We start from the raw sequence: 17,535 nt of genomic DNA, 5'->3' as shown, positions 1-17,535 counted from the left end.
TGGTGTTCCCTTTCTTAGGGATTGGAATGAAAACTGACCTTTTCCATCCTGTGGCCACTGCTGAGTTTTCCAAATTTGCTGGCATATTGAGTGCAGGACTTTCACAACATCATCTTCCAGGATTTGAAATAGCTCAACTGGAATTCCGTCACCTCCACTAGCTTTGTTCGTAGTGATGCTTTCTAAGGCCCATGGAGTCACAAAGAGTCAGACACGACTGCAATGACTTAGCATGGACACACATATTCATTCTTAAGGGGCTCCTAAGAAGGATGACCCTCTACGAAGTGGCGAAGATGAAAAACACAGAAGAAGAAAATATAGGAGAGCAATCATTGTGGCTTGAGTTAGGCAAAGATTTTTAGATATGGTGGCTAAAAGACCGTTCATAAAAGTACAAATTAATAAGTTGAACATTCAAGGAAATTACAAAATTATTTTGAGCTAAAGGTCGTTCAGTTCAGTTCAGTTCAGTGGCTCAGTCCTGTCCGACGCTGCGACCCCATGAATCACAGCATGCCAGGCCTCCCTGTCCATCACCAGCTCCCGGAGTTCACTCAGACTCATGTCCATCAAGTCAGTGATGCCATCCAGCCATCTCATCCTCTGTCGTCCCCTTCTCCTCCTGCCCCCAATCCCTCCCAGCATCAGAGTCTTTTCCAATGAATCAACACTTCGCATGAGGTGGCCAAAGTACTGGAGTTTCAGCTTTAGCATCATTCCCTCCAAAGAACACCCAGGGCTGATCTCCTTCAGAATGGACTGGTTGGATCTCCTTGCAGTTCAAGGGACTCTCAAGAGTCTTCTCCAACACCACAGTTCAAAAGCATCAATTCTTCGGCACTCCGCCTTCTTCACAGTCCAACTCTCACATCCATACATGACCACAGGAAAAACCATAGCCTTGACTAGACGGACCTTTGTTGGCAAAGTAATGTCTCTGCTTTTGAATATGCTATCTAGGTTGGTCATAACTTTCCTTCCAAGGAGTAAGCATCTTTTAATTTCATGGCTGCAGTCACCATCTGCAGTGATTTTGGAGCCCCCCAAAATAAAGTCTGATACTGTTTCCATTGTTTCCCCATCTATTTCCCATGAAGTGATGGGACCGGGTACCATGATCTTTGTTTTCTGAATGTTGAGCTTTAAGCCAACTTTTTCACTCTCCACTTTCACTTTCATCAAGAGGCTTTTGAGTTCCTCTTCACTTTCTGCCATAAGGGTGATGTCATCTGCATATCTGAGGTTATTGATATTTCTTCTAGCAATCTTGATTCCAGCTTGTGCTTCTTCCAGTCCAGTTTTCTCATGATGTACTCTGCATGTAAGTTAAATAAGCAGGGTGACAATATACAGCCTTGACGTACTCCTTTTCCTATTTGGAACCAGTCTGTTGTTCCATGTCCAGTTCTAACTGTTGCTTCCTGACCTGCATACAGATTTCTCAAGAGGCAGTTCAGGTGGTCTGGTATTCCCATCTCTTTCAGAATTTTCCACAGTTGATTGTTATCCACACAGTCAAAGGCTTTGGCATAGCCAATAAAGCAGAAATAGATGTTTTTCTGGAACTCTCTTGCTTTTTCCATGATCCAGCGGATATTGGCAATTTGATCTCTGGTTCCTCTACCTTTTCTAAAACCATCTTGAACATCAGGAAGGTCACAGTTCACGTATTACTGAATCCTGGCTTGGAGAATTTTAAGCATTACTTTGCTAGCATGTGAGATGAGTGCAATTGTGTGGTAGTTTCAGCATTCTTTAAAAGGTCGTTAAGAAGCAGCAAACACAGAAGAAGCTCCTTCCTTTCTGCCTAAGGGCAGGATTTAAATTCTACTTTTTCTAAGTCACCGAGTCGGCACCAGAGGAATCTGCAGGTAAACTTTACTCCGTTAGTTTTCCTTTCAACCCACATAGATTTACCTTCCCATGGTTTGCTCACCTTGGAAGCCTAAGGTTTTGTTAATCTGGTCCTTTCTCTACAGATGTATTATTCTTGCTGAAGATGCTACAGAAATTGGAATTTTAAGCCACCATTTTGAATTACTTTTGGTTCAGTTTCCTCCTGAGTAAAGTGCAGTGCGTGCTGCAATAAACTATTAAAAAAAAAAAAAAGAGCTTCGGCTGAAAATCTAAGGCGGGCAGAAGTAAAGTTTTGCCCCCCCTACAACTTCATCAAAGTTTAAAAATTAGGCTGAGAGGAGACGGACCCAAAGCTCTGAAACATAAAATTCATATAAATCTGGGGTCAGCAGACATGGCCCACAGTCTGGGACCTGTTTCTTGTAAGTAAAATTTTATCGGAACATGGCCCCATGTTTTTGTCTCACCTGTAACTGTTGATTTTATAAAACTGTGGACCCTCACACGTCACCACCTTACAGCTTAAAACTTCCAGTGCTTTCTCTTTGCAGTATTGATGCCCTTTAGCCAGAGACCACTCTGCAATGGCAGAGTCGAACAGTTGCAATAGAGACCTTGTAACACAAAAGTCTAAAATACTTAACACACAGTCTTTAGGAAATAGTTTGTTAAGCCTTCATATAAAGCACAGAATGTCCAACAGCCACCAAGAGCTACTGACCCCTTCAGCACTAGAGTGACTGAGGACAGAGGCTGCCAGACACAGTCCTTGCCATGCCCCCCCACTTCCCTCCAGCCCAGAGTGCCTCTCTCCTGGAATCCAAACCCCCTCCAAGGTAGCCCAGTGTGCCTGACAACTGGCATCATTTCCGTGAAAACGTTAGGGAAGCATCGATGTGAACAGTGGTCACCCTGGTGCACGCCACCTTCCCTTCTCTTCATCTCTGTCTCTAGCCGCCTCCCTCCTCTCGTCCTGGTAACCTTGGCTGAGCATCTACATTATTCCAGGGAAGACACAGTCTGGGCCTTCAAGGAGCCCACCTTCCAGCAGAGCAGAGACATAGACATAAGTAACGCTGTGTGACATGCTGAGTCATGTAATAGCTATGGAAAGAGGAAGCATGGCTGGGGACTAACAGAGTGGCAGAACAGACCTTTGATGGCTCGTACACAGTGCTGTGTTTTAAATGGGTGACCAGCAAGGACCTTCTGTACAGTGCAGGGAACTCTGCTCAGTGTGATGTGTCAGCCTGGACGGGAGGGGAGCTGGGGGAGAATAGATGTATGTATGCGTGTGGCTGAGTCCCTTCCCTGTTCACTTAAAATTGTCACAGCGTTGTTAATCAGCTATATCCCCATACAAATTTTTTAAAATTTAATAAAAATGTATGGCTTTTATTGAAGGCAAGAGGAGAAGGGGACGACAGAGGATGAGATGGTTGGATGGCATCACCGACGTGATGGACATGAGTTTGAATAAACTCTAGGAGGTGGTGATGGACAGGAAGGCCTGGTGTGCTGCAGTCCATGGGGTTGCAAAGAGTTAGACACGACTGAACGACTGAACTGAACTGAATTGATGATTTTAAAATAGTTCAGTTTGAATCTCAGCTCGGCCAGTTCCCAGCTCTGCCACACTGGGGAGTCACTTGGCCTTTCTGAACTCCAGTTCTCTCCTCTGTACGGTAGAAACGACCCCAGCCTCCAGGGCGGTGGGCTCCGTGGGGGTGAGATGAGTTGCTTTGTGCAGAGCGCCCAGTGCAGTGGCAGCGCTTGCTGCTGTTCTCAGCGACGGTCCTCACGGCAGTCAGTGACAGACGCCATGGTGACGGTTGGCGATGTGGCCGGAGGGCGGCGGCGGAAAGGAGAGGGGCATGGTGCATACACAGAGAGGCTTTCACGAAGAACACGGTCTGTGACCTGGGCCTTGATGTGAGACCAGGAGGCAGTCGTGTGGAAAGGGAGGTGCGGGTACAGGTAGGATACAAGGAACACGTTGAAACCCTTCTTGCATGATGCAAACTTGTCGAAGATGGGAAATGCAGAACAGGGTGATTTTCTGATGCACCCTAAGTCTACTCCAGCAGTTGTGACCATCAGAATAAGAGGGGGGGGGGTCTGTGCTTGGACGTGGACAAGGAGACCCTTTCAGGTGCCCTTAGGACTAAGGCAGAAGAACTAACCTGACCCCTGGGGGGTTTTATTTTTCCTCTCCTTCCTTCTTGTCCAGGTGTCTTTTATGTTGACTTTGAAGAGGGTCGCTGATCTAAACCGAGACCCTCGTGGTTGAGCCCAACTTCCCCTTTCAGCTTCCTTCTCCCCTGCCCCTTGCACCCTGCTTCTGTGCTCCACTCTCACCGTATTTAAAAAACAGGCTTCCCATCTCCTACATTACCCCTGGTAGCTCAGCCGGTAAAGAATCCGCCCACAATGCGGGAGACCCGGGTTCAGTCCCTGGGTGGGGAAGATCCCCTGGAGAAGGGAAAGGCTCCCCACTCCAGTGTTCTGGCCTGGAGAATCCCATGGACTGTACAGTCCACGGGGTCGCAGTGAGTGGGACACGACTGCGTGACTTTCCCTTCACTTCCCCTCGTGTTCCGCCCAGCATCTGCATGCAGGGATTCTCCTGTGTTCCCTCCCCTCCTGGTTGGGAGGGTGCTTTGCGGTCCCTCCCTCTTTCTGGGGCTCACTAGCCTTATCACCATCTTCCCCTCCAGGCCCTCTGAGCTGGTCTTCAGAGGCCTTCTCTGTGCTCCATCCCTACTGTCACTCTTAATTCAGGTTTTCCATCATCTGGATTTTTCTGTTTCTTTCTGGTCTTGCCCCCATAGGCCCATCTGTGCATAGTAGTTTGATTACTCATTTTAAAAATGCAGACCCTAACATGTCACTTTACAGCTGAAAACTCTTCCAATGCTTTGTCTTTGCAGGGTTGCTATCCTTTAGCCAAAGACCACCAGACTAACACCTGGAGCAACCAAAGAGCACCTCAGAATGGACGTGTTAGGGTGTTTCAAAGCCACAGGCCTTGGCCTTGGGTTGGTTAGTTTGGGTAAGGATTCAATCAGGGGTCGTTTGTTCTGGAATCAGAGTCTGTTAGAAAGCAGGGCCAGCTCTGTGACTGACGTCTTGGTCACTTGTGTCTGGAAGGAGCCACCCCTGGTTAGCTACATGGACGTGCTCATCACACACTGACATCCATCAGCGTCGGCTGTCAGCCCATCGTCTGTGCTCAGCAGTGCAAAGAAAGCTCAGCTCCCTGTCCTCACAGAATCTTAGTGTTAGGGACGGAGGAAGAAAGTAGCCCTGGTGTCCAGGGGTGTCCAGATGGAACCGATAATCCCCCAGGACTGTGATACTCTCACAGGTCGGTCTGAGGCTCACAGCCAGTGACCCTAAATGTTTCAACAATCTCACAGAGTTGAAACCTCGCTCAGAGTTATCCTGAGCCTGTGATCCACGCCGCAGAATGAGGTCACTGCGTGGATTTTTCTAATCACACACAAAAGTAAGATCACTGTGCCATCGACAGAATAACCAGATGCGGACTTGCCTCACTTTCTTTCCTTCTAAAAAATATTTATTTATTTATTTGGCTGCACCTTCTCGCTCACATAGACAGACAGACTTTATTTTTTCCTTAAAACTCTCTTGAAGCTTGGCTTTGCAGACACATTTTTCCCCGAGAAGCTAAACAGTTACCTTTTTATCTGGTGGCGCGTGAGGCCTCCCGGCTTCGCTGTGGCGCGAGGACCCCTTAGTCGCGGTGGGTGGGAGCTAGTGCCCTGACCAGACACGGAGCCCGGGCCCCCTGCGCTGGGAGCTGGGTGGCTGTACCCCGGACCACCAAGGAAGCCCCAGTTTGCCCCTACCTTGTGAGAGCAATCCAGACCAGAGCAAACCTCTGATTGCTTCTGCGCTCCCCCGAACCCCCCAGCCAAAGCCTGCATGCTACACCAGGCTCTCTCCAGCAGTGTCTTGAGGACAGGAAGCTCCCTCTTCCTCAGGACCCGCGGGTAACGCTCCCTTTGACGTCACTGCTTTCCCCGCAGGTCTCCTGGCGGCTGGCTCGGGTCAGCATTCAGGTCTTGGGGGGACATAACCAGTTGAGAAAGGCCTTGTTGGCTTCCCTCTCAGTGATCCTGCATCACATTTTCAAGTTTCTATATACACTTTATGACTCTCTTGGTCACAGTACTATCACTCTTTAGAGGCTGTCTTTAACATGTCACCTTTGCCTCTGGCTGTGCTGGACACTGGCGCACGTGGGCTCTCTGCCGACAGTGCGGGCTTCTCGCTGTGCTTGCTTCTCCGCTGCAGACCGCAGGCTCAGAGGCAGGCTCAGGAGTTGTGCCCCTGGTCTTACTGACCCTGGGCCTGTGGGATCTTCCCACACCGGGAAGGGAACCTGTGTCCCCTGAACTGGTGGGCAGATGCGTAACCACTGGACCCAGCAGGGAAGCCCCTCGGTCCTATCGCTGCGTGCTGCCTGCCTCGCCCCACCCGAGCGCCGGGTCTAAGGGATCAGGAAAGCCTCTAACATTTGGGCTAAGAGCTGGACGTACCTTACCGGGAGCAGAGGAGCATCTTTTTAACGAGTCTCTGTCTCCGGCAGCTCCCACCTCTGATTGTTGTCTGAGTCTGTTTTCTAAAACAAAGGGCAGATGCCAGTGCTACCCATCTTCACAAACGTTTCCTAGAGTCCTTCTTCAAGGCATCATCCACTTGCTCCTCTTGCCGGACCTCCCACTGGGGCTCTTGGAGAACCCTGAGCTGCAGGCATGGAGAACATTCTGGAACATGCCACATGCCTTCTGGCGGCCAGATCTTGACAAGGGCTGCTGCTTCTATCTGAGATGTTCTTGCCCATCGCCTTCCCCGCCCCTCCACCCCCCACCCCAGCTTATATTTTTTCCTTAGGGCAAAATCCCGGTCATTTTTCAAAGCCTGGCTCCCAAAGAGGCTCTTTTAAGTGGCTCTGCATCCTCCCTTCCTCGGGGCTCCTCCAGACCTTGGTTAGATTCTGGAATGACTGAATCTGCACCCCACTTTCTGTTGTCTTTTCTCAGGAGAACATGCAGGGGACCGTCAATCCTTCATGCCTCTGTTTCTCCAGCTATAACATTGGACCCTCAGTACCTGCCTCACCAGGTTCTCAGGAGGTGCCTGCCACTCTGGGTATGAAAGAGTGAACACATGCAGAGGGGCCGCCCAGAGGCTCCCTAAGACGAGGCCGGTCTGATGGAGAAGCTGGGGAGCCCAGTGCAGAATGCCCGGACCAAACCTGTTCTCCTAGTGCTCAGCTGGGGCAGCGGGTGCGCCTCTGGCTTCCTTGTGCAGTGTGTCTTTTGTTTGCTTTTTATTCATGTATTTTTGGCTGCCCTGGGTTGTCACTGCTGCGTGAGGGTCTCTCCCTAGTTGCCAGCAAGCAGGAGCTACTCTTCATTGCGGTGCAGGCTTCTCATCGTGGTGGGCAGCTCCTCTGGTCGTGGAACACCAGCTCTAGGGCGCCAGGCCTTCAGTAGGTGTGGGGCATACACTCACTTGATCTGTGGCGTGCGGGATCTCTCTGGACCAGGGGTCGAACCCGTGTCCCTGGCACTGCAAGGCAAAGATATTCTCAGCCCCTGGGCCACCAGGGAAGTCCTGCAAGGTGTTTAATGATGCGATTAAACTAAATGAAGTTTGAGTTCCCTCCCGTGTGAGGAGGAGGGTGGTGGTATGCGGCAGGATGACGCCAAGTCTAAACGCCTGCTTTAATGCATCCTGGGGGTGTCTTGGATCTTCCCTCTAGCTCAGGTGGTAAAGCGTCTGCCTGCAATGCAGGAGACCTGGGTTCGATCCCTGGGTCAGGAAGATCCTCTGGAGGAGGGCATGGCTACCCACTCCAGTATCCTTGCCTGGAGAATCCCATGGACAGAGGAGCCTGGTGGGCTACAGTCCATGGGGTCACAGAGTCAGACACGACTGAGCAACTAACACTGCTCCTGGAGGGTGCCTTGGTTTGCATGTTTCCTTGGCTCTTTACCACGCGTCTCCAGAACGTGTGTGATGCTTGTGGAAACCGTCTTTTGGAGGCAGTGGACAGCCTGGTCTCAGCTCTCCAGGGAGGTGGGTGATTTCCTGGAAGCTGTGCGTGAAACCACATCGGCCTCTAGTGGCCAAAGGCCCACAGTGCAACAAGCCGGGTGACGTCTAGGCTCTGGCTGAATGACCCCTAGGAAGCCCCCGGGACTTAGCCCTGAGATGCTTGCAGAGCTCTCTTCTCAGCAAGAAGTCTGCCATTAGTCCACGCTGTTGGAGGCATTAAGTATACTCGATGTTTGCATGTCACTGACAAATACTTTGAGATACTCAAACGTGTCTGTGCTGTATAAAAGCCTGTGAAGTGAGTTGTTACTGCCATTTCAGCTCAGGAGAGACTGACTTGCTCCCGAGTTTGGAAACTTAGTCCAGTTTGTTACAGAGACTGGCCGTGTGCAAGGAGAGTGAATCACAGGGATGGAGAATGGATGTTTTGGGATGGAGCAATCTTGATTCTTAGGGGTCCCATGGCAGCCAGGGGTAGTGGGGTGAGCTTTGGAGCCAGAACTCTCCAAACCTCTCGTATACCAGAGGAGGGAACTCGGACAAGTTAACACTCACTGGTGTTCGCCCTGTTAGTGAAAGTATTTCAGGGGAGTTGTTGTTGTTCAGTCGCTAAGTCCTTTTCAACTTTGTGACCCCCATGGACTGCAGCACACCAGGCTCCTCTGTCCACCACTGTCTCCCGGAGTTGGCTCAAATTCATGTCCATTGAGTCAGTGATGCTGTCGAACCATCTCATCCTCTGCCGCCCCCTTCTCCTTCTGCCTTCGGTCTTTCCCAGCATCAGGGGCTTCAGAAGACTGAGTCAATGACATAAAACGGCGTAGAGGCGTCTAACGTGAGGCAGCGCAGTACCCCCTTTCATATGACTTTGAACATGTGGAGAAAAATGCAGAATCTCATAGGCGTGTTTTAGCACCGTGGATTTTCTTCAACTTGGTTTCTGCCTAAGGTTTCTTCTGTTGCATGTAAAGCTGGATAAAAGAAAATCTCCGTCAGCTGCAGGCAAGCTGGTAAACGTAGGGGAAATCTATCTTTTTGAGGCTGCCTGGCCGGCCTTGGGAGCTGTGCCCAGTGGCCTGGCATCATACAGCTTTTCCCAGCACGCTCGAGTGAGCCTGGCCCTGGCCGGAGGGATTACGTTTCATCCCGTGTTGAAATCACTTGAAATTCCCCCTGTTCATCCAGATACAGAAATAAAAGCAGCAACTCGTGGTCTTGCTGAGGCAAAATCTTTATTGTTAGCCGTTACCGGATCCCTTATTCTTTCACTTTGGCATCCATCTGCCAAAAATAGACTGTTGTCAAAATAGGGTATTTTAAGAACCACACACATGCAGATTTTCATACCTCACGCCCCTCACACGTATTTCATCAAAAGGTCAAATTATATTTTTATCATTTTTATCTGTAGACCTTAGAGTTCAATAGAAGCTTCTGAATGAAATGATGACTTTCTTTTTTATCTTCATTTTTAAAAAAATATTTATTTGGCTGTTCAGGTGTTAGGTGCAGCACTCGGGGTCTTTGGTCTTCACCATGGCAGGCAGACTCTTTAGTCGCGGCATGCGGGATATAATTCCAGGACCGGGGTCAAAGCCAGGCCCCCTGCGTTTGGAGCTTGGACGCTCAGCCACTGGACCATCAGGGAAGTCCCTTGTTATCACTTTTTAAATGTACTGCCATTTGGGTGGCTCATTCTTGGGTCTGAGGCTTGAAGATGAGGCAGGATGAGAGGCAGGAGGCCAAAGCATCCTTTTTTAAATGCCCTGGCCCGAACATTCACACAGACACACACACAGATGCATCAATTGGAGTGACATCCACATCCTTCTTTTTCCCCCTTTTTCTCGTCACCAATCCCTTTCTCATCTCCCCGCTTCCTGCATTTCCATTTTACCCAAAAGAAAGAGAAGCACCCAGCTACGTCATGAGCTGAGGGTTCACAGACAGAAATACTTCTAAACGACTTTTCAGCTGTTTACTGGTCCTGTCCCTCTTTGACCGGCAGTCACAACGATGAGTCACCCATCGGGCTTGAGTCCACAGCCGCCTGAATCAACTGCAACTCCCGGGCTGCGACCTCACACTTTCCATTTGTATTAAAACTCTCACTTCCCTCGAACCTGACTGTCTTAACGTCAATTTTCTTCCAGGCGTGGACTTTCAGTTTGTGCTAATTTTCGAGTCTTTTCCCAAATTACCTTTGGAAATCAATGCATGAAGAATTTGCCAACTCTCATCCATGCAGTTCCTGGACAGGTTCAGGACTGTGTCCCCACAGAGAGGTCTTCTCCGGCGGTAGTGTTTGTTTCTTTACTTCTGCTGTGCTGGGTCTTCACTGCTGCATGTGGGCTCTTTGTTGTGGGGAGAAGGCTTCTCTGGCTGTGGAACTTGGGCTTAGGTGTCTGGCAGCACGTGGGATCCTAATTCCCTGACCAGGAATTGAACCCATGTCCCCTGCATTAGAAGGTAGATTCTTTACCACCTGACCATCAAGGGAGTCCCAGTTCTCTTTACAAAATAGGAGTTAGGGGCTGTGAACTAAAATTTTGCCTTTTCAGACCTTATTAAGCCTGGTGTTCTGTGACAACCTAAAGCAGTGGGCTGGGGGTGGTGGGTGGGAGGGAGGTTTAAGAGGGAGGGGGTCGTCTGCACACCTATGGCTGATTCATGTTGACATATGGCAGAAACCAACTCAACACTGTAGAGCAATTGCCCTCCAATTAAAAATAAATTTAAAAGAGGCCTTATTATATGTAGCATTATATATATGTACTGGAGAAGGCAATGGCACCCCACTCCAGTACTCTTGCCTGGAAACTCCCATGGACGGAGGAGCCTGGTAGGCTGCAGTCCATGGGGTCGCTAAGAGTCGGCACAACTGAGCGACTTCCCTTTCACTTTTCACTTTCATGCATTGGAGAAGGAAATGGCAACCCACTCCAGTGTTCTTGCCTGGAGAATCCCAGGGACGGGGGAGCCTGGTGGGCTGCCGTCTCTGGGGTCGCACAGAGTTGGACACGACTGAAGTGACTTAGCAGCAGCAGCAGCATATATATGTACGAAATATTGTCAGTCCCTTAGTCCGTTGCATCCATTTCAGATAAGCATGATGCAGTGTATGCACATTCAGATCCACGCGTTTATGTCTTTGTTATTATGGACAAGTGCCCATTTCCCCTTTATCCTTTTCTAAGAAGTCTGTCCACGTTTCCTGCAGGAGAAAGCGACACCCAGCTCCTAGCACGCTGCTGGGGAATGCCCTCAGAAGACACGCTACTTTTGTGACCTGATCCCATCCAGTAGTTAGCACTTACACCTTTCCTGGACCCGCTGCCAATTCAGATGTGCTTCTAGTAGATAAAAATTCCTTCAGGTGTGACTCGGCAGAGCTGAAGCCACACTCCACGGCGTCTGAAACTCCTGCAGATGTCTGCCCTGCCACGTCCGCTCAATGTAAACACACAGCAGGGACGTCCCTGGGGGTCCGGTGGCTAAGACGCCACGCTCCCCCTGCAGGGGCCCAGGTTCGATCTCTGGTCGGGGAATGAGATTCCGTAGGCCCCACCTAAAGATCCCGCATGCCACCACGAAGACCGAAGATCCTGGGCACCGCACAAGACCCGAAGAAGCCAATAAATACATTTTAAAAATTGCACAGGGACTTTCCTGGCAGTCCGGTCGTTAAAACTTCGCCTTTCAGCGCAGGGAGTGTAGGTTCCATCCAAGGTTGGGGAGCTAAGTAAGAGCCCACATGCCTCCTGGCCCAAAAACCAAAACTTAAAACAGAAGCAATATTGTAACAAATTCAATTAAGGCTTTAAAAACGCCCTCCCCTTCCACACCCCACACAAAATCTTTTTCAAAAAATTGTACCCATTGGGGGACTTAAAGGTGTAATCAGTACTTCTCACTAAGAAATGTCAGTCAGATCATTCTTCATTAAACCAAAAGAGCCTAATGTACTGTACAGATAAATCTAAGCATTTCATATCAGTAAGCAAGTGTTTTATCAAAATACTGCTCTTAAGCAGAAGAAACCATTGAAACAAGGAAAGGCTTGACTGTAATGCACCTCTATACATTCACCGCAAAGGGACACATACCACAGCCAGCGTTACAGACACAGCAATAAATTTCTAGTGCTGGCTGGACCCAGCTGTGCATTATTGCCTCCTTTTCTTCTGGTAAGGACACTCTTCCCTGGCTCTTCTCATGGTTTCTCTGTTCCCGCCCCCGCCGGCCTTCAGCCGCGTGCCCCTACCGCCTCTCGGACTCCCGTCCAGTCGGGCCTGCGGCCGTTCTGGCGCGCACCCCGCCTTCCCTGCGCGCCAGAGCCCGTCCGGAGCGCTGTGCACCCTGAGGTCACAGGGCGCGGGGCACAGAGCCACAGGCAGCCAGCCCGTGGTCCTTTAAAGAAGAAAAGAAAGCCCGAGTAAGTAAGCCAGATTGATCTGAGCCCCAGCCCTGAGCGTGCATCCACTGGCGTTGTGAAGGGAGCGACAGCCGGGAACTTCTGACGCCCCGCCCCGCTCGCTCACAAGCCCGGCTGTAAGTGGCCTTTCCCGTAACACCCGCGTTCACGAGTCGCTGTCCGAGTTCCTCCCAGGAACATTGCGCGCAGAGCCGTGCCCTTTGCCGGGGCGTAGGAAGGCCGTGCTGCGGGGCCTCAGAAGCTCTGCTGGGAACACAGTGGGCCTCACGCCCTCCGCGTGACTAAGGCCAGAGGGCGCCGGTGGAGGAGGATTTCGACTTTTTCAGCCAAGCAGCGTCCTACCCGCCGTTCAGGGAGGTCCGGGCTACAGGGCCTGTGTCACGCACTGCGGTGCTGACTGCAGCGGACTGCGGCAGCCTGGGGGACGCTGTGCCCAAGCCCACACTCAAGGGCATCAGCGCGCACTCGAAAGCACACCGCGGGCCTGCACACCGCCAGCCTCCAGAGGCGTGGTGGACCGATCTGAGGGTCTCCAGGCTCTCCTCCTGGCCAAGTCCCGGCAGCAAGTGCTAACGCTGCCGCTAACGCCCTCAGGACACAGCTGGGGGCTGTCTCCTCAGCCCTGGGGACAGAGTACACGGTCGCCCTTCCCAACCCTCTGCAGCAAAGAGGAGCCGTGACAGAGGCCCGTAAGCAGGCCTCTCAAGGGAAGGGCACACGGGCTCTGGGACGCGGAACGTCTGGGTCTGCTAGGCGGGTAACCCTGAACAAGCTGTACCCACTCCTGAGAGCCTGTCTTCTCATCTGCCAAACGGAGATGCCACCGCCTCCCTCAGCGGGGCTGTGCGAGGTCGTGATTCCCGTAAAGCCCCTGGCAGGGCGCTTCAATACAGCAGATACTCAACACACTCTAATCACGATCTTTATTATCCGAGAGTCTGAACTGGTGAGAGTCCATGATTTTTAATTCACTCTTTCAGTCTTCTCAGAAGAGTCATCCACGACTGGAGTTAAAAACTATATTTATCCTGTGAGGCTGTTACACGCCAGCAGAGATTGTTGAGTGGGTAGGAAAGATGGGAGCACTGCGGTAGGGGGATGCTGCCCCTGCCCGCGTTCCTTTATGGCACACGCGTGCACACACACACACGCACGCACCCCAGAATAAACCTGTGTGCCCATTATTCCTTTATGGCATGCTCACGCACACGCACACACACACACCCCAGAATAAACCTGTGCCCATTATTCCTTTATGGCACACGCTCACACACACGTACAGACACTCACCCCAGAATAAACCTGTGTACCCATCATTCCTTTATGGCACATGCACACACACACACACACACCCTAAAATAAACCTGTGTGCCCATCATTCCTTTATGGCACACGCTCACACACACGTACAGACACTCACCCCAGAATAAACCTGTATGCCCATCTGTCCATGTCTCCAACCCTGTGAAAATGGCTGTGGTTTTAGAGGTTTTCAAAGCTAAGACTGGGGAACTGAGGCCTCAGAGAACAGTGTCTATTTCGTCAGGAGAGAAAGCAAGTGAGAGGGAGCATAACCGCTACATTTTCTTGTCCTTGGTGGCACAATGGCTCCCACGTGTGGGGACCCCACTTTGTCGAGAGATGGTCCGCAGGTCATGCACGGACCTCACCGTCCACCGAGAAAGCTCTTGCAGCACCTTTAGGCCCCACAGCTTCTTCTCAAAGAGACCAGCGTCCCCAGGGAGAAGGGGCGGCCCGCCGGCCTCCCTGGGGGGCACCCTGTGCTCCAGCAGCGCCATCAACTCCTCCAGCTGGTACGCGAAGGCCGCCACCTGGAGGAGGACAGCGTGTATCGCCTGGTGCAAGTCGTCTTCGGCCGGGGTGAAGTGTGCCCGCTGGTCTTCCAACAGCCGGGCCAACATCCCGTGGAAGGCGCGGTAGGCCTGGAGGTTCTCTTGGAGCCGTTCTGCCTCAGTCAGCTCGCTCCATCTGCTGGAGCTGGCTGTCGGCACGCCTTCCAGAGTGTCCAGGTTCATGTTCCCGTTCAGACCCTGATGCTTCATCTGGCCAAGGATACAGAGAAATGTCACCCCTCCTGCAGTCACTCCACCGTTCTCACATCACCTCCAAGTCCCACACGCAGGCTACTCACTTCCCTGGTCAAGGGTCCAGATTGTAAAGAAAATAGTCTGCAAGAGGAATTCTTCCTTTGGGATCTGTGACTGGCGTTAGGAAGACCCTATCCTCCCAGAATTTATACACACCACTTGGACTACCTGTTCACTTTTCTTGGGGGAATCCGTAGCTTTTGCTAGGTGCCAAAGGCTGAAAGCCACTGTCTGGTCTAGAATAGCTTTTCCTCCCCACTTGACACTCCCTGCTGGCACCTAGAATATTACCATCATACTGGAGTTTAAGTATTTTAAATATACCTAAAGACACTGGCCATACCTAAGCAGCTCTAAAATACAGCCTTGAAATAATTGTTCTAACAGCTCTCTCCACTGCCCACTCTCACTGGTGAGGACAGTCATTTATTAGAGAAGTCAATAGCTATATATACACACACACATATATATATATATATAATTTGTATTTTAAAATCTGATTTCTGAATGTTGGGGCTTTAGCAGCTCTAAAATACAGCCTTGAAAGAACTGTTCTAACAGCTCTCTCCACTGCCCACTCTCACTGGTGGGGACAGTCATTTATTAGAGAAGTCAATAGCTATATATATATATATATATTTAATTTGTATTTTAAAGTCTGATTTCTGAATGTTGGGGCTTTAGGAAGAGAAACCCACCCTCCGAAAACTTAAATTCAGAGCTCTCCACAGGAGTCTGCAGTTCCCACAGCAGGCCCTAGGTGAAGACTGACGGGAATCTTCCTCTACAGAAAATGTACCTAGCCCCTTGGTTAGCTCCTTAAGAATTGGACACCCTCCCCAGTTCCCCAGGGTTTCTTCCAGGAGACTTTTTTTTTTATAAGTGACCTTTCTATTTAGACACACAAACACTTCTGATTGTATAGGGTCCTAATACTGTAACAGGAAAAGTTGGTTGGTTTATACTGCTCTTCACCCAGCGCTATACACCTCCCTCAGACTTTTGTTTATAGTTTAAAAAGTCAGAACAACGTATATATGAAGAACCCAAACTTGGGAGGGCTCATGGTTCATCTACTCTGGAAGAATTCAGACAGGTATTCAAATTAGGAACAGCCTCCAAGACATACAGACAAATCTACCTAGAACCCCACGTATACTTCCTTGTTTCAAGAGCATGTTTCCTAAATAGCATATAGAAAGAAACGTCTTAAAGGACTTCTCTCCAGGGAAAGGGCCGTGTCAAACGACAGGTGCCGTGTATAAAACAACTGCTTGGTTAGGGCTTCTGTAACGGTAACGGGGCGGAAATACGATGAAGGGCGGGATCAGAAGAGAATAAGTGAAAACAGACAACAGCAAGGTCGGCAACTTACGTAAGAGTCCACCAGAGCAGTCAGGTCTGAACGGATCTTCCGTGCTAGCCAGATGGAGCGGCTACACAGGTCCCGGCGGTGGAGGGGCAGCAGCGAATGCTCCGCGACAGCCATCCCCTAACTAACGGCCAGGCCCAGCAAACGAGGGAGCTGGGTCTGTCTACACTGGTCCCAATCAGAAATGTGCCTCGCGGGCCAAATGCACTGGGCATCTCTCTCCTAACAGGACTGTGCACCCCCACCCCCGGCCTGGCTCAGAGGCTGCAGCGAATTCCTGGCTGTGGATTTTTGCGCCCGTGGCATCAGAGGCCCCTTCTCAATCGGCTTTTTGTCCTGCGGCGTCTGCCTCCATCCCTCTCCTCCTCAGCGCCTCGTGTACTTGTCCTCACGGCACTGTTTTGCTTTTGCACTTAGCAACAAGGTCGCTGTCACACTCTCTCAGGACGCCCTGCCTAATGTGACCTATTTCATACACAGTTCAATCAGTCCATCTTTTCACCACCTGCCCTGTGCCCCCCAGGTCCCTCTCTCTCTTCTTTGGCCTGGTATACAATAATATTGTTACTATTACTGATACAGCTGCCATTCATTAAGCATCTACCCTGGGCCAGACATGGTTACCTGCTTTAAAGCCTTTATTTGATCTTTAGAATAGTTCTACAAGATCAAGTTTTCTTATTTTACATATGAAATGCAGGCTTAAAGAAGTTAATTCATGTGCACAAAATCCGGTACCTAGGTTGAAAATTTAAATATAGGTCTTTGATTCTATAGCTGTTTCTCCCACTGACTTTCCAATTTCATTCTTTGGGTGGTTCATATTTTTCGGGAAACAAAGTTTACGTGAAATAGACCCTGTAAAAATACAGCACTTTCCCCACTCCAACCCTTTTGCTCTGTTTAAAATTGAATTTGCACTTGATTACAAGTCAGCTAAGGGAGCATCACTATCATCTCAATCATGGTGCCTCTCTTTCCAAGATGAGGCAGGGACTGTTTAGGCCTGTTCTCTTCCAAAGGACAGGAAACACCCAACCCTGACTTGGTAACATTTCTGAGGCAGTCTCACTCAAGTGACAACATGTTTTTCTTCTTCTTCCTTATCCCAGTCATACCACATTGCTTCTTAACAAAATGAAAATTCTTAACAAAATTCGTGACAGAATAAACGGGACTGAGAAGCGAAGGCAGAGTTTAAGTGCTCACAGCGTCGCTTTATCGCATGTAGCTGTAGGTTCCAGGGTGATGCCAACTGGGTTGAGTCACATGTTTCATCCCCAAATGAGTCAAGCAGTTCTATTCTATCACAGACACTACCTGTGAATCGAAACAAATGCCTTCTCAGGGGAAAAGTCCCACAAACAACAATCAAGGGACACAGGGAAAGAAATGGGCCGGGGGACTGTCCCAGCAGGCCTTTAAGGCAGGCAGCAGGAGTCTTATCTTTTTTTTTAAGTCTGTACTTTTATGGACATAGAGTTTTGTGAAGGCGCACTGATATTAAATGCTGTCAGAGTATTGTCATCATCAGAGTGAAATGAGCCCCACAGCTTCCTTTACTACATTAAAATGGCCACCTTTTCCAGATTGTCGAAACATGGAAAGGATTTCCAATTTTGCCAAATGATCAGAATGGCATGTCAGTATTAGAAATCAAGAACTAAACA

The 17,535-nt window shown here is 49.9% G+C and overlaps 1 protein-coding gene across 1 annotated transcript; it reads right to left on the bottom strand.

Moving 5' to 3' along the window:
• Positions 1 to 13,241: 13,241 nt before the first annotated feature.
• On the bottom strand, positions 13,242 to 16,222 carry CNTF (ciliary neurotrophic factor). Its single transcript, XM_055547218.1, has 2 exons — positions 15,869 to 16,222; positions 13,242 to 14,448 (listed from the first exon to the last, which is right to left on the bottom strand). Exons 1-2 carry the CDS (start codon positions 15,980 to 15,982, stop codon positions 13,963 to 13,965), a joined length of 600 nt encoding a protein of 199 aa, XP_055403193.1. The 5' UTR covers positions 15,983 to 16,222; the 3' UTR covers positions 13,242 to 13,962.
• Positions 16,223 to 17,535: the final 1,313 nt, after the last annotated feature.

This window comes from Bubalus kerabau, chromosome 15 (genome assembly GCF_029407905.1).
Source record: "Bubalus kerabau isolate K-KA32 ecotype Philippines breed swamp buffalo chromosome 15, PCC_UOA_SB_1v2, whole genome shotgun sequence".
NCBI classification, from domain to species: domain Eukaryota; kingdom Metazoa; phylum Chordata; class Mammalia; order Artiodactyla; family Bovidae; genus Bubalus; species Bubalus kerabau.
This window is presented reverse-complemented; position numbering and strand designations above follow the sequence as displayed.

Bases quoted from the DNA above. Each gene is read 5' to 3' on its own strand.
- CNTF (XM_055547218.1), bottom strand. From the start codon at position 15,982: ATGGCTGTCGCGGAGCATTCGCTGCTGCCCCTCCACCGCCGGGACCTG. The intron at 14,449-15,868 runs GTAAGTTGCCGA...ATCCTTGGCCAG, and splicing joins CTGCTCTGGTGGACTCTTAC to ATGAAGCATCAGGGTCTGAA.